This window comes from Nyctibius grandis, chromosome 2 (assembly GCF_013368605.1).
Source record: "Nyctibius grandis isolate bNycGra1 chromosome 2, bNycGra1.pri, whole genome shotgun sequence".
Lineage (NCBI taxonomy): Eukaryota > Metazoa > Chordata > Aves > Nyctibiiformes > Nyctibiidae > Nyctibius > Nyctibius grandis.
The window spans coordinates 47,548,892-47,566,416 of NC_090659.1; the positions used below are offsets into that span (position 1 = coordinate 47,548,892).

Genomic DNA, 17,525 nt, shown 5'->3' on the forward strand with positions numbered 1-17,525 from the left:
TCTGTGTTGAAATTATTACATAAAAGCTTTGGGGAAGTGTGTCTTGTTTGAAAACTTGTTTCAGATCATGGTTCCTCTGATACACTTACACTGCACTCTATAACAGAATAAGCTTGATTTAACAAAAAAATAATTGAATGTGAGAACTTGGGGTGGGGGGAGGGGAGCATGGGTCATACTAATAGAAACCACTCCCATTTGTGCCTGATAGTGGCTTTTTGCATGATTCTTAGAAATTGATTTGCAACTTCTCATTATTTAAAATGGGGGGGGTTTCTGTTGTAGTGCTAGGAGAACCCAAAGTCCCAAGGACAGTCAAAAAATAATACTCTTGCCCTTGGTAAAACAGCTTAAAATGAAATGTGGTTTTTTTTTTTAAAAAAAAAAAAATCAATATTGAAAGCAACATGGCATTCATGCAAAAAACCCAGCAACCTAGTAAATGCCTTTGACTTCTGAGTGACCTGTGTATTGTATTGTTGCTGCTATTTGGAAATGCTGATTGTGCCATTGAAGATACTGTTTGGCCTGATCTGTAGCAGTGGTCAGTACCTCTGTGGAAGGTGAATTCGATCTGAAATGAGGTTCATTCCAAGAGGTGAAGTTGGTGGGGTGTGTGAGAGGGAATATGTCTGCTTTTGTGTGGCTGTAAAATATAGATCGAGGTAGGTCAGCCTGTAATATTAACTGATGTCTAGTTCTGAGGATTGTCAGAGGACCAAAATTGGATTGAATAATTTATCATACTGCTGTTTGAGATAATGTAACACCTACGTGCTGTTCTTCATTTGTAGATAATCTTACTTTTGTACTTTGTAATCTACAAAGACACGGTAGGGGGACCAGTAAAGGAAAACAAGGTGTTCATCTTCCAGTTGTGTTTTTAAGAACTCCCTGTATTGTGAGAAGGAAGTGGTGTGTCATTGTATGAGTCATTGAAGGCTGACTGAGCTGTCGAGTTCTTTTGTGTGCCTTCTGAGGTTGCTGTTCAAGATGAAGTATTTAAATTAACTACTTGGTTTCGGCTGATTATTACCTTCCTCTCAAATATAATTTACCTTTTTCCTTTCACTGTTGCAGAAGCACTGCTTTCAACATCTGTATGTGAATGCAAGTATGTTACACAGCTACTTTGTACACAGACTAATAGCAAACTTTATGTACGTACTGCAAGTGTGTTTATCCTGTTGAGTAATGGTAGCTCTCCCATGGTGCGGGCAGGTCGTTTGATGTTGACCTTGCCAATCAACCTGCTGTTTCAGTTGTAATTATATTGATTTTGAGGGGCAGGGGAAGAGTTTTTGTCTGTATAAATACATTGCTTAGGTTACATTGCTTAGGTTTATTTTCTTTATCAGTGGCTTGAAAGGTAGAGATAATGATAAAATACTTCCCATAAGCTCACTCTGAGTGTATGGTGGCCCAGACTTTGTGAGGAAGAACCAAACATGACAATTACTCAAGCAGCCCCCAAAAGGGGGAGGAGATATTTCACCCCCTTTCCCTTCCAGAACTAGGTTTTAACCAGAAGAAACGGAAAGAAATCAATGCAAGTGTGGGTGGTGTTTTTTTAAGTGGAACTGCAATTTACCTATGCTGTGCATTCAGCATGTACTACTTGGTGTTCATTTTTTTTAGTCTACGGCTTCCCTTAGTCATGCAGAAGCGATTTTCAATGTGCGGTTATGCAGTGTGGGAACATAAGAGGCAAACAATAAATGAGACTTTTAAAAAAAGCATTTGTTTTCTGCCTTATTGAAACACTTGGTGAAATGTCTGTATTTTGAAAAATAACAGGAAAAGATCTGGAATTTGTAAGAGAAAATACATCTAAAGCCTGTATTATTTTAAAAAGGCATTGGAAAGGGGGCTTGCACACTTTGAAGGGAATAAATAAAATGCATTGGTGTGAGGAAATAACTTTAAAATCCAGTTATTAAATCTTACTATAGATTTTATTCCAATTCTCACAATTGTGACACTGGGGTTTTTTTAATACTTTCTCTGTGAGTTAAGTCCATATTAGTATTGCCGAGGTTCATGTTTGCATTGGAAGTACTGAGCTAATGAAATGGTTGAGTGGCAGCCCAGCATTAATAGTTACTTTTGGCAGGTGTCATTTTATTTCCCATTTTCTGTTTTTCACGAAGGTATGGAATATACTGAGACAGATGATTGGTATTGCTGGTTGCAAGGTTGAAGGGCAATTTTAAACACATTTTGAATAGCAGGTTTCCCCTTCAGAAAATACCGTGGGTATATAAAAATGATAAGCTGGGAAAGCTAACTACTGTGGCATTCTTGAGCAGTCCTGTCATCCAACAGGAACTTGTATTCAGAGGAAAGAAGCATCATAGCGATGAAGACGGGATAACATGTTTCTTCTGTGTTGTGGATGAGAGGCCTTGTCTCAGATTGTGAAGAAAATCTCAGCAAGGTTTGAGGAAGTCTTTACAGTATGCATTGCAGAAAAGCTTAGCTGCCAGGCATTGTGGTTTTGAACTAAGAGAAAAGAACAAATTTTACTGCTTTTCTCCACTTTTTTTTCCCTGCTCCATTTTAGATGAATTTTTAGGGGACAAATAAGTTTTATAGGTGATGATACTCATTTCTAGCCTGTACTTTGAAGTACTCCTTAGTTGTCAGGGGGATCCATGCTTTTCTTTCATGTTGGGCAATCCAAGTGTGTTTTATTTTTGAAAGTTAGGTCATCTCTTCGACCACAGTTATTTCCTCGGTGCAACTTTTTTTTGGTAGATTTACATATTCTGTCTAAAGAGAAAGAAAATTCTGTAACATGCAATAAGCTCTAGAGTCACAGCTGATTATCAGAGAGGACATTTCTAAACATTAGATACACCAGTACCGAAGGCACCTTGTCTTGCTATTTTAGTACATAAGAAATGCTTGCAAAGCAGGAGAAAACAGTTTTAAGGACAGTTAAGGATTGCTTGGCTTTTAACATGTATGATAGGTGCTAGCTATTTCTCAGCTGAAGGAAATTTAATAGAAGTTGATTTAAATGCTGGACAACCTTAACAAAGATGACAGAAGAAATTTATTCAGTGAGTATTGCCTGAGTTTTCTATATGTGGGTGTTAACTAGAGTTCTAGAGAAAACATTTTGGTTGCTATTGTATGGTTTTACGTCGGTTAACCTGGAGTTCTGAGAGTGAATGCTGCTGGGTAAGATCATAGTACTGATAGAGGGCTTGGGGCTTAAAATACTGAGGGGAGATAAATTTAATTTTTTAAAAAAGTAGGAGGGATAGTACTGGAAAAAGAAAAAAAAAAAAGAAAAAAAAGAAAAAAAAACCCAAGCTTGCTGTCATATTGAAGGTATGTTACAGAGCACCAAACCGGGATGTCTTGGGGAATTTTGTCTAGGAGATCAGTGGGTTTGGTAAGCATGACAGGGCTTCATGGTCATGGTGTTCTAGGCTACTTGGCCATGCACTGAGGAAAGCAATGCACCTGCGCACAGTGTGTGTCCTGCAAGTTCTTGGAATGTATTTAATTCAGGGAAATAGGAAAACAAAGTATTAAAAGTGTAATTCTGAATGAGGGTGAGGATAGTGTTTGGGGTGGGAATGACCAAAAAGTGAAGGAAGATGGGTAAAAAGAAATGAATTAGAGGAATGCAAGGAGTCTGATGCACTGAGTGGACTGGTTGGTATGATCTTACCCACAGCAAACAGGAAAAGTAGCAGGTTTTTAACATTAGTGTTAAGGATGCAAGTGCAAACTCAGTGCTGAAAAGTTAGGGTTGTAAATCATGAGGTTTTTCAGTGATCTAAGGAAAAGTTGTGTTGTGAAACAGGACAAATAATGAGAAAATGTTGAAGGTCATTGAGTAAGTGAGACAAAATGAGGAAATGCAAGCTTTAAGAAGGTGTGATTAGCAAAGGGCATTACAGGTTTCAAAATAGCTCATAAATCAATTGGCACTAAATAGCATGAAGAGAGAGCCCTGGTATCAGTGGAAAAGGAGAGCTCTCCTGAGATAACCTATATGTGCTTTATTGTCCACCTTGAAGAATTACAGCATTCAATCAGTGTTAAAGACACCTGAGTGTGGAGAGAAGAGGTAAAATAAAACTAGGCTTTAAGACTAGATTAAAATAGGCAAAGAAGAGTCTAGAAACTGTTTGGACACATCAAAGACTTAACGACTTATCTTCACAGTGCCTGTTGGCAGGTATGAGGCAACCTGAGTTGAGGGCTTCACTTCAACTTTGACAATTACTACTGGTAAGTTGCTGCCTGCGTGGAAGTGCCTGTGCCATCATTTACAGAACCACATCCACAAAGGCTTCTGGGTTGTAGCGGAGTGATTTGAGTAGTTCTGGTAGTATATGCACAGGAATTTGGAGGCCTCTCAAGATTTGCAAAAGCAAGCAATCCAGAGGGTCTGCAATTTTTGAAGGACTGCTTGCTACTTTACTAGCAATTACTATTTAATAATTTGATGGACTATGGGCCGCTGCTTTGTAGCCTTAGCTCTGGTAGCCTGATGCGAAGTGAGATATCAGGTATTTATGACTTAAGATGTATGATGAAACTCATCCAAGTTACATTGCTACCTGCCTTCTATTAAAGCCAAAGATAATAGGACCGAAGCCAAATAATTTAGGACAATGTGCTGGTTTATAGTTACCAAAACTGGAAAGTTTTAGTAGCAATAGCTTTGAGGATTCTTTGTAAAGTATTGATTGAAAATTTCTGTGGGGACTTCTGAAAGCCTCTTTGAAAGGGGTGGTGTCGCCCATTGAAACATTGTAGGCAATAAACAACTAGCCTGATTTATTGACTTAAAGTACATCTTTGCTTTAGCCAGCTGATACAAAGCATTCCCTCACTATGCAGACACTGTGCCAACCCCTGTTCAAATACACAAATTAGAAGAGAAACATGAATGGTTTGAGGCATAGTTGTCATGACACGTGAAGAAAGACTGGAGGATTTAGGTGCTGTTGACAGTATGTGAGTGTGTAAGATACTGTAAACAGCAAAGGAATAAGGACAAGAAGTAATAGATTTTCAGTGCAGTAAAACAGGATATTAAAAAAGCTTTCTAAAAGTAAGGATAATTAAACATTAGAATGGTCTGCATGGGGATGCTACAGAATATCGGTCAAACACAATTTGCACAGAACATTGAAACTGTCATAACTAATCCTATGCTGAAGCAAAGAGGAAGGCTAGCTAAGCTGATGAGTCTTTCCAGCCCTCTTCATGATTCAATGCAACAGTATTTTTGCATGGGTATAGGTCAGGCTTAAAAAAGATATATTCACATTGTATTATGATCATTGGTATTTGAAAATGCTAATGGCAAATTCTTCCTCACTTAGGTTATTTTCAAAGTATGAACAGCAACCTAGCAAAAGTGGTACCTGCAGAAATTACTGGTTCAGTAAAAGTGATAACTGGTCTTAAAATACGGCTGCAAATATGTACAGAATAATCACTAGTCTCAGCACTGGCACAGAGCATTTCTAGTTTCAAAACAGCATACTTTGCACGGGAGCAAGTTAGTTTTTAATGGACCAAATTTAACTCTCATCTTTATATGTCAGTTCTTCTAGTCTTTGGCCTATCGTGGTTTATAGTTAACAAATTTGACTGAATTGGAAAGAAAGCATACCTGGAAGTCTTCATCAGTTGATGCATTAAATTTGTCTCTTGGTTGTGGAATGGGAGAAAATATGCTTTTGAATTTGCAATACCTGTGGGTACAAAATGGGATTGTGAAGTAATTAAAAATACCGGTAATACAACTTGAGCAAACATTGTGTGTTGTACCTTAACGACATTTTTTACTTTCAAGGTTGAATAGCTATTGCTCTACAAATCACTGAGAAGGAAAATATTTTGAGTGTAGACTGGTGGGTAACTATTATTACGCTTATCACTTGGGTGACAAGACTCACAGTAAATACTTTATTAAACAATGACTTCCAATAAATCACGACACAACTTTCTTCCACTACTAAGTGAGAAGTTTTATCAAAATAATGGTACATTCATTTGTCCTGATTCCCTCTTGTCTGGTACTGTATGAAGCCAATGGCTTCAAAGCAATGTGGATGTTAAATACTTGAAAGTAAGAACAGAAATGTTTTTGCAGGGTCTAGTGGAACCAATTCCTTACGAACTTTAACATCCTTTGCCCGTTTTTCACCTGAAGTGATTTTGCATGTCAAAGTGGCATCCACAGCAATACTGGTAATAATACTTTATGACATTGATAATCAAATTTTTTAAGTTTGTAGGTTAGGAGGGTAGGAGACAGGAGGAATGTGTTTCATAGAAATAATACTGTATCAGTAGTTTCTACATCAATAAGGTTGATTTACCTTTTGAACAGACAATATTGGAGAAGTGTCTCTAAGATTGTTCCAAGTGCTATCAGAAATAAAATCACAAAAAAGTAATCTTGCCCTCGACCTGAAACATCCAAGAGAGAGAAATATCTTAGCATACCAAAAAGCTACCTTTGTGACTGTCAGTAATGAATGCAAATTTCACCTAAATTTTTGAATAATCTGAAGGACTTCAACTTGACTTCTTACAGAACGTTGCCAAAAAGTTCAGGTATACTTGATGCATTTTAAACCATTTCAAACATTTAAAATGTGGAGAATTAAAAAAAAAAATCCAGAAAAGGAGAAGAAACAGAGTCACACAACGAATAACAGAGCAAAAGTGGTGGAACTGTAAAAAGAGTGGTGAGGAAAGGGTGAAAAGGAAGATGTGGAAGGAAGGGGATGATATTCGTGGCAAAAACTTAAAGGACTGAAAGGCAACCTCATCACTTCGATCCGAAGACAAGACTGGGTCTGCCTCAGCCTGTTCCTGTAGCCCTGGCATCTAAGTAACTGCTGCCTCCACAATTCCAACTAATCAAAGGCTGGTAGCAGCCTCTGTTGCCATAATACTGGAGCTTCTGCTCCACATTAATAATTTCCACCTGGTTCCTTCCGTGTCATATGGTAAGAATTAAGATTTTGTTCATATCTGTGAGTGTGAGGGAGAAAGGGAGGCAAACATAGTAATATTGAAAAAAAATTCTGTATTAAAATAATATTTCACAGTCTTACCAAATTCGATGGGTTCACTCCATTCTCCCCAGTTTGAGCTGACAAGACAGTTTTTTCCATGTGCTCTGATTTTCAGAATGTAATTTTTTTTTTCATTGTAATTTTGGAATTCATATCTGTTGTTCCTTACCTAAAATCAAAGCAAGCAGACTGTGCATTTCACCCCATAGGCATATATTAATAAAATTTGGGTTTTAATTTCCTGATGCAGTTTCTATATAAAAACTAATTGGTAGGTATGTACTAGTTAAATTTTCTTCTCCCCAAATTTAAAACCATGATAAATTAGTTCATCCTGCCGCTGAATCTTCTCTTTTTTGAAGTTTAAAGTTGGAGTTTGAAGTTTATTGGGTCTTTAATTTATTTTACTATGCTTTAAGGGCACTTTTTTCCCTGTCCTTGTTTATGCATCCTAAAAGAACCAGAAGAACAGAAAGCTGAAACTAGAGAAGTACCCTGCAAATTCACCTTGCAGCCATTATGGGGATTAATCATGCAAGTATTCCCTGGATGGTGTCTGACTTTGCTAAATAGACTTAATGTTTTTGAGACAATTGAATAATAGATATATATCATCTGACCTCATGATACTTTATACAAAGTCTGGAATCTGCCAAGCCTAAGATGCTTCCAGGGCTGAGAGGACCACTCATTTGTTAGTGGAAGACTGACAGTATGTATTAACTTCCACAGGTTTTGAAGATCTTGGTGTTCCTTCTGTCTATCTGTCCTGTACTACGGTGGTATTTTTCCACCAACAGATATGAGGAAGAGAAAGTTTCCAATTTTTATTAAGCAAAATGTCAGATCTGTCTTAAGCAAAATCTATTTGTGCGATAAATGGAAAGTACGAAGTTTTGTGAAATGCATGAAAAATTCTGCCTAGTGTAAGCTACCTCATCCAAAAGAGATATATTAAGTTTACACGGAAAGAAACCATAGGAACATATTTTGCTGAATTCTCATTGCTATATTGATACAAAAACTATAGTTCTAGAAGTAACTATATCTTATATAATGGTATTTATATGCTTAAGTGAGCAAAAGCACAAATTTATATATGACAAGAGTACTTACTCTTACAGGAGGATCCTTTTTCTCTTCTTTGGGCTCATCCTGCAAACCAAAGACAAATCTTCATTTGTATTATTTTCTTGTCAAATAATCAAATATTTCTTCTTCTTTTGTTTTCATTTTCTTGCTTATAAAGATCATAAGTAATTTTAAACTGAAAAATCAATTGGATATTCTGCTCCAGCAATGTCCCAGAATATAGCACTTTATTCAGAGTTTTGGCTTCCTCCATTTCATTTTAGAAAAGGAAGGAAACATGAATTATTTATCAGTTGTTGTGAGAAGCTGTATTTGCCTCTAAGGGCATATTTACACTGTGCTTTCTCATCCAGCAGAAGTATATCCAAATTATGCAAGCAGTCAAATCAGCCTCCAAACACAGCAGATCTGGAAGCTGTAATTTCACAATAGTTTGATAAAATGCAGCAGAAAATTTATGTGAAGAGCAAATTTACCCTCCTTCCAGTCAAAGTCTCTGTTAGACATCTGAGTGATCCATACTCAGGGGCTTTCCCCAAAGTACTGTGAGGAGCTACTTACACATCCCATACAATCAAAATTTAATTGACAGGAATCAAACATTGACCTGGATCAAAGAACCTGAAAATTTTGAAAAAAGGATCGGTTCAAAAATGAGTGAACAAAATCAACAGCAGTGATTTTAGCAAGGATCCCAGAAAACATTGAAAAGCTGAGGTTCTGGAAACATCTATCATCGCATGTAATGTCGGAAGGACAGCTGGCATTACGGAAAAGTCAGAAAGATGTTATTGGAAGGAATGTCTCATTTCAGAAAATACACCCACCGTGTATGTTGCATTACAAAGTAGACTAATATTTCCCCATTACTCAATTTCAGCTGAGCCCTTTCAACTTAGGACGTGATGGAAGTCATCAACCTGTGCTGTGAACGGGGAGGGTGCAAATGAGTTACTTAAACTTTAGGTGTGCAGTGCTGTTTTAGCTGCCTTACCTCTGATGGCCCCTCCCGGAGCTCTGCCATCTCCATGTAGGTACCTCTGGTACCTCCAGTACCTATAGCATCTTAAGGGGAATGAGGCACCTACTGCTCAGCTGCACGAAGCCCTAGATGTGCATTGACTGTTGTGGGACATCCATGCTTCTTTCCAGACACCTGCATTAAGGTGTCTCAGTCCGTGAGATGAATTTCACACCGAAATGTAGGAATCTACTGCACCCAACCCATTCTGACTGTGACACAGGAAAGAAGGGGTAACGTGTATTTCTTTAAAAGAAACATTTTGATAGTATTGTTTTAGTCATATGTTGTAAACTATATCTTTATTCTAAGTATTTCACACAAGATCTTACTGTCAATTTATACCAGCCAGCCTGAAAGCTACGTGTACTGCAATTGCTCCTTGAAATAGCTACCAAGATAGATACTATTAATGCATGCAAGATACAAAATCCAGACAATCCAAACAGCATGCAAGCTGCAGGCCTTGTTTTGAACGAATTAATGAGTTTTAATGGTGTGTTGCTTTATTGCATTGTACATTTATGTTTAACCCTTAGCTGATCTTTCCTGTAATGGTCTTGTGTTACAAATGCATGAGGAATTGCCACTATGGTAAGCTTCTGAGCTGCGGCTGGGAAATGTGGTAGGTAGGGAGCACTAATTCATCATGGCGCAGATGTCATCCACATGTGGAAATCACGTAATGGTAAAACAAGTATCCCAGGGATGGGGAGGAAGAGTGCTATTTCTTGCCTACTTGTCAAACTCCTGGGCTCAAAGAATTTTCTTGCCCTTTGTCCTTAAGGGTGTTAAGATCAGGTCCTTTAGGCCCTGAGATTTATAGAGGAGGATTTGACACCTCAGCCTCTCTGCTCCGTCGTACTTGGTGGAAACCAGGCATACCTCAGCTATGGTAAAGTACGCTCTCTGTGTTGTACTGCACTTTTCCTGTGGTCACTATGGTAAGTTGGCAGTGCTCTGCCTATGGCGTAGGAGAAATCCCAGCTCACTTTTGGTACACACATGTTTACATCTGAGATGATAGCCCTTTCAAGTTCCTCTCTTATAGCCAATGGAAAGAAAGAAACACTTTAGGGACACAATTAGTCTGTCATCTACCTTTGAAGGAGATGGGTAACACCACATTTGGCTGCAGAGAGAGTAGAGGGTAACTCACTGAAAAGCAAACATATCCATTGTGGACATCTACCCTAGGCCTGTGTGAACTTTCCTCTGAGTTGCTGGTATCTAATTTTTCAGAAGAGTGGCTTCTGTTTCAGCACTCTTTTCAAAACGGGGGCTTTGGTGGCTGTTGCGTAGACAGGGGGGGCTGGCTTGGACCAACCAGGCTCCAGGGGAAGAAGGACAGCGTCTGAAGGAAGGCTGACAAAGGGTGGCAGACTGTGGGAAAGGTGGTGGAGGAGAGGTGTGGAGGCTGGGACGAGGGGAGCAAAACAGTCTCATGTGTTGAAATTGAGGGACAGCTGTGAGCTTTCCAGCACCTGCAAAATGCCGTCAGGGTTGCTGAAGCCAAGGTGCCCAGGGAAGCAGGGCGAGCATGAAGGGCCCTGGCCTGATCTGGAGGCTGCCACCAAGGCAGCGCCCTCATTGCAGATCACAGGCTGCCATCATGCGGTCATCTCCTGTGAGACATGCTCATGCAAGGAAGCATCTCAGATGCTCTTCCAGCCTTTGGACAGAGACCCCTCGTAACATTTCCCTCTTCTCTGCTTTTTTGCTTTGCACCTCTCATTAGTTTGAAATAAGGTCATGAGCAGTGGGAGGCAAGACCAACAGAGCTGGATCAGGAGGACACCGCAGCCTATGACAGAGAAGCTAATAAATAAAGGAAACAGAAGTTTGCATGTTATAGATCTGCGTGTATAGTGCCAAATACAAACCAAGAAATTGTTTTTACCTTATTTCGTATGTTAATTTCATACTGAAAACACTTTACGTTTTCCACATGATTTGTAAGGGGTGGTTGCCATGTAATTATGCAACCCGCTGAATCTCTAGTACAATTGACAGTGACATTTAATGGAGGAGTGAGTATTTCTGGAAAGAAATTAAATAATTAATGTAGGCATGGTCAGTAATCTGCTACAACTCATGTTCATATCAAAATACATGTGAAGTTGAGGCAACTGATGTACAACTTTGTGCTACTGATGTTAACAAATGTTATCTGGTAAACAGGAGTAATATACAGTAGCAAAACTTGGGAATATATCACTTCAGTTGGACATCTCAAGTAACTGAAGTTTGTGTAAAAAAAGTATGAAGGATTTTTTGCAGCCCAGAAGGCCAACCGTATCCTGGGCTGCATCAAAAGAAGCGTGGCCAGCAGGTCGAGGGAGGTGATTCTGACCCTCTACTCCGCTCTCGTGAGACCCCACCTGGAGTACTGTGTCCAGCTCTGGGGCCCCCAACATAAGAAGGACATGGACCTGTTGGAGCGAGTCCAGAGGAGCGCCACAAAGATGATCAGAGGGCTGGAGCACCTCTCCTATGAAGAGAGGCTGAGAGAGTTGGGGCTGTTCAGCCTGGAGAAGAGAAGGCTCTGGGGACCTCTTACAGCAGCCTTCCAGTACCTGAAGGGGGCCTACAGGAAAACGGGAGAGGGACTTTTTACAAGGGCAAGTAGTGACAGGACGAGGGGGAATGGTTTTAAACTGAAAGAGGGTAGATTTAGATTAGATATTAGGAAGACATTCTTTACTGTGAGGATAGTGAGACACTGCTACAGGTTATCCAGAGAAATTGTGTCTGCCCCCTGCCTGACAGTGTTTAAGGCCAGGCTGGATGGGGCTTTGAGCAACCTGGTCTAGTGGAAGGTGTCTCTGCCTGTGGCAGGGGGATGGAACTAGATGATCTTTAGGGACCCTTCCAACAGAAACCATTCTATGATTCTATGATTTTGTGTAATTCAGTAGTACAGTCAGCAGACTGCCATTTTCTTCTGTCTAAATTTCACATTGACAATGCAAGTCTCCATCGGAAAAAAAGATGGGAGTTTTTGTGCATGTGGACGAATTCAGGTAGAAGATCAAGTTATCTGAATTTGAGTGCCTACAATATACTTGACTAGGTGTGACCTAAGTGTCTAACCACTATAGTCAGCAGAGACCTCATCAGTAGTGCCCAGGATGTCTGCAAAGCCATTTGGCATGCCATGGAGCAGGCATACTTGGCTGAATAGCTCTGGGCTGTACAGGCTGCATCAGCTGCAGGCAGGAGTCAGTCTCACGCTGTGCATTTCAGACCACATAGGACACCCAGGAGGACCCTGGTCTCTCACAGGTCCTGGGCCACATCTGCAAGCCTTGTAGATGCCTCAAGTGTCTGAGGGTGTTTCAGATGGCACTAGAGGCATGTTTTTACGCAATGGAATCCTGTCCCTGATCTATATTGGAGCTTGAATACCTAGCTCACACATAGGTACCCACACATTTAAATACTGCAGTCTTAATTCGCAAGTCGAACCCTCCCTCTGGTTTTAGCACATGTAGCTTTTGTGGCTTTCAGAGAGGTGTGGAATTATGGGATGGACAAATGACCCTATCAGAAAAGTGGCCTTGAAAGTCTAACCATTTCTTTTCATTACTTGGATTCCATGGATATGTTTGCACCACTTCTCCAAGCCGTTATTTCAGGCTGCTTCTGCCTTCGCTTGTTTTAGTTAATTTTTGGAACTATATTCTGTCAGATATCAGGAGCAAAGTCTGTCCTGCAGTGCAGGATCCTGTGATGGCTACGGACTTTGTTTTATTCCTCTTTTTTCTTCAGAGAAAAATTCCCGCTTCCTTATTTTATAAAACAGTAATAAAATAAAAATTTTCACTTACTTACCAATTCTATACAGTTGAATGTACTCATCATAGAACTGGATCAGGGAGTCTTTGCTAGACCCGTTCACCAGGAAGTAAGCTTTTCCAGTCTTTATCTTCACATTTTGGAATCTGCATCCTGTGTTTCTGCCATTTTCATCTTTAATGTAAAGCTCACATTCCGTCTCCTCATCATCTCTGTATATAGCAACGTTCTCCTCATCACCTCTGTATATAGCAAGGTACTTTAGTTAAATGCGGGCAGTGTGATGTGTCAAATGAGAATTCAGACTTCCCTAGACTCAAGCAGACCTACTTACCTCGAGTTCTGCCAGTAGAGAAAATACTGGGTATCTCCTGGAGCATCCCTGCCTGCCTGCCAAGTGCAGTTCATGAGGGAAACGTTATAAATCACACAGGAGAAATTGTCAATGGCCGACCCATTCTTGCCTGCAAACACAGGAATATCCGTGATGAGGAAAACTCGTGTGACTGCTTTAAGCTGGAGGATCTTGGCACACACTTAGGTATGTTAGACACCTGCAACTCCAGCTGGTTATTGCTTGGGTTAGGCATGACAACTGAGGGAAAGATGGACTCTCACCCTATTTTGACTGTCTCTGAACTGTGAAATCTGGGAGCAAGTAGAGCATTCACACAGGTAAAGGAAGGCACATTGCCTTTTGACACCATCCTTAGTGCTACAGAGAGAAGTATTTCTCCTTTTGCAGTTAATGCCCAGGAATACACTCCTGAAGTGTTTACACACAGCATTTAAAAAGCTGGGACTTATAAAAGTAAGGTTGGACTTTTTTCTGCCCTCTGATCAAATAGCCTCCTAGTTCGATCTTTGCACCCTGACATGGGTGACAGTGACTTGATCTCTTCCTGTTCTGGAGCACATTGAAGTGGGAACCTCGTTTCTTTGGAAGCTCCCTCGTGGCTGGGCTGTGCAGGCATGCTCAGCCTCCTCCTCACTTATGCTTCAGCCAATTTTCTGCTTCTTTCTATGGCATGCCCCAACTTCAGCAAAAGGGTGGGGCTCCTCTGCTGCTGCCTCCAGCTCCCTCCAGCACCCAGTGTTGAGGGAGCCCTTGTGGAAGCAGGGTGGGGGGAATCCCCTGGGGAACCTGCATGCTTGGAGGCAAGGGCCAGCTGGGGAGGAACACCGAAAGCAAGCTGTTTGAAGAGGCAGTGTGTCCTGGCTTGCATTTTGAGGGTCACTGTAAGAGTGTTTCCTCTGTCAAGTCCCCAGGAAGAGATGAGTAGGGGGCACTTTCTCTGCTCAGATATGAGCAAGCTGCTAGTCTCATCACCTCTGTCAGGTCTGAAACACCCCAGTTACGCACAGCTGCAGGAGCACTGGTGACTGGGCAATTTTAGTGAACTCTGAGTTGAGAAGGAAGAGGGAAACAGGCTGTAAAAACTTCAGGGTTGGAGTTATGAATTTATGATTTGTCTAAATCCCACTTCGATTAAGTCCCACGCTGGGCAGGCTCAGAATATCTTTGTAAACAGTTGCCTCAGCTCAATGGGTGCACAGCAGCTGAGGGAACGCACGCATGCGTGTGTGTGTGTGTGTGCACGTGCATGGCAGGGCCAGATTAGGAGATTGCTACATTCGGTTTGCCCCTAGATGCTTATCACCGGCATTTCCTTTCCTCTCCTCCTCCCATTTTATGGGTTTCACTGATCCCCAGACTGTGCCTTTAGCTGATCTGGCTCCTGACAAACTTACCAACAGCCCAGCAGAAAAGCATTTCATAAAGAAATGGGCACTAACATCTTAATTTCTAACAGCCAGCACAGTTATTTGAATCCACCCTTAAACCACTGTAATTCAGTGGCATTTTGGAGCCCCAGTATGAAAGAGAATAATGCAATTACTGATGCATTTGTAGTAATGCATCTCTTGCAGAATTGTGGAACCATTCATTACAGAGCAAATAATTTTAGCTGATCTGCAAAAAATAAATTTTAACGTAAAATAAAGCAGTTACCTACTGTGTAAGGAATTGCTTTCTAAGGCAATGTTTATCTTTAAAAGATTGCAAATGAAGAAAACCTTACCCAGACCATAGACATTACCTTCAGGGATAAAGGTGCAGTTTTTGAGATGTTTGAGTTTGGAACTTCGATGATAAAGTCTACCCCTTTGTGCAGAGGTATGTATTGTTCCACTGGAAACCTGCATAGTGGACTATTTACCTGAAAAATAACATGTTGATGTTTTATTTCTCTGTTTTTCCTGTGCTGGTGTTAGGTGATGCTGGCTATGGAAGTGCAACTGAAGAAACACAATTCGTATGGCCAAAATCTTGCATGTATATGTATGTGTTTTAGGCTCAAGAGCTAACTCTCTCCTTTACCACTTGAGGGTGAAGTAGGATGGAGCCAAGTGATAACCACACAAAAGCATAACTACACAAAAACTTTGCAGGTCAGGAGTTGGATGCTATACTGATGTGCAACTATTGGAGAAGGCTAATAGTACCCCAGTGGCATAACAGATGATCATTAATAAATGGGGGAACCACAACTGAATTTAATCAAAGGATTAAGCAAAATAGAAGTCCTTGTCTGACCTCCCCAGGGGTTAAGAAACACGTCTATGGCATTATATTTATCTTCGATAAAGATGTTATGTATTTTTGTAATATGTATTTCTAATTAAGGCATCTGCTTTTCTAGGCTAAATAAGCCATCTCTATCTGTCTTTCTGTCAAGCTTCCTACTTTTCTTGTTGGATAATGTGGGCTTATAACATGACTTGTGCTACAGGCATGATGCAATTTACTGGGAAAAAAGTGAAAAACTTGTGATAATAAAAATCCGTGGCAGTGTTTGGGGAATTAACTTTTTACTTGAAGGGTCTCTTGCTCTGTCTCTCTAAATTCTCTAGGAGTCTCACTTAGTCTCACAGCTCCTTTTTTTCAGCAGCTACATCCCTATTCATGATTCCATGTAGGTACAGTTCAGGCTGTTGCCTCCTTTCCACTTTGGTGCCGTAAGTTCTATTCTGTGGTATGCATGGGATGCTCCTCCTGCAACAAATGCACCCTTGCATTGGTGACAACTTTCCACAGCCCCTGACAGATCAAGCTATAGACTGCAATCACTGATCAGATTTTACCTTCAACTGATTCATTTTTTCAAAATAAGTAAAATCAACAAAAGGTAAAGAAAAAGGTGCAATTGTTTATCTCAATGAATAGCAAGTTTACCTCTTTCGGTACAGCTTCCATGTCCCTGTCCATGATGGTACATTTATATGTAGAGAAATTCTTGCTGCTCTCCCAGGACAGTTCCATTTTTCTCCAATTCATTTTCACATTTGTAATAGTTGATTCTTGTGCCTCTGCTGAAAGTGTTACAGAATAATTTCAGTAAGGATATGCTATTGTTTTTGTTGAATGCAGAGGATAGTATCTGTCAAGCTTAAGATGACAATTGTCAGATTAATTTGAAATATCTCTGAAAAATTAAGAATTAAACCCTGTTTCTCAGATTATATCTGCAAAAACATACTTACACCCCATACAATGGATGTCAGCATGCAAGGGATGAAATAGCATCATACACCACCAAATCATGCAAACGAGTCCAAGAGTATCAAACATCTTTTCTTCTCTGGAAATAGACAATGAAGCCTTCAGGAAAAAAAAAAAAAGAAAAGTGATGCCAAAGGGTACTTTGGTTTCTGCAAAGCTTCCTTTTTTTTTTCATGGGAAGAGTCAAAGATGCTGTCTAATTCACCCCTAGAAAATATTCTTTAGAAAAGCCAAGCAGAGTGTGTGCTTCAGGACATCGGGCAGGTACCTCTTCTTTGGAAGAACTGAATAGGCTCGCTATTGTCTATTACAACACAGCGATTTGAGATAGAGCGTCCATGGACTCTTATTATGATACATACACTCACTGTATTCGGTGCAGAGACCATGACTTAGGATTATTGTTGTCCCGCATATCTATCATAACCATACCATCAGAAAGTCAGATTTTCTTGCTTTCTGATCCTATGAACATCACTGCAGATTCTTCTATGCAGTGCTTCATCTTCTGCTGCAAAGTGAGCATTTAGGCTGGCTTTCAACCATTTGTTGAAGGTACCTTTTGGGAGTGGATGGTTTTGCTTTTTTTTTGTGTCAGGGAGTGGACAACTCACTTCTCTGTGAGTGCTCTGTTAAAGCCAGCATCACCACCAGGCACGTTCAGAGCCTGTACCTGCTTCTGCCAGCATATCTTACCAGTGCATGGAAAACTCCCATGAGATCTGAACTGTCTAAGCAAAGCAGGAAGAGAAAGGTCTCAACCTCCGTCAGGTTTTAGCAGGAATGCAGCAGGAGTGCAGCACAGGCTGGATTTACCCAGCTGGGGAGCAGCTCTGTGGAAAGGGACCTGGGAGTTCTGGTGGACAGCAAGCTCAATATGAGTGAACAGTGTGCTGCTGTGGCAAAGAAAGCCAACAGGATGCTGGGTTGCATCAACAAGGGCATCACTAGCAGATGTAAGAAGCCTTTATTCCACTGTACTCGG

At 40.5% G+C, this 17,525-nt stretch overlaps 1 protein-coding gene across 1 annotated transcript; it reads right to left on the reverse strand.

Annotated features, from left to right (window-relative positions):
* Positions 1-2,703: 2,703 nt before the first annotated feature.
* LOC137676361 (granulocyte-macrophage colony-stimulating factor receptor subunit alpha-like) lies at positions 2,704-16,609 on the reverse strand. The gene is given in 12 exon segments (XM_068423132.1): positions 2,704-2,772; positions 5,648-5,729; positions 6,360-6,450; positions 7,104-7,233; positions 8,181-8,219; positions 11,078-11,217; positions 13,012-13,187; positions 13,310-13,439; positions 15,078-15,098; positions 15,101-15,197; positions 16,214-16,350; positions 16,522-16,609. Coding segments are annotated over 12 exon segments (1,200 nt in total).
* Between the last annotated feature and the right edge of the window lie 916 nt (positions 16,610-17,525).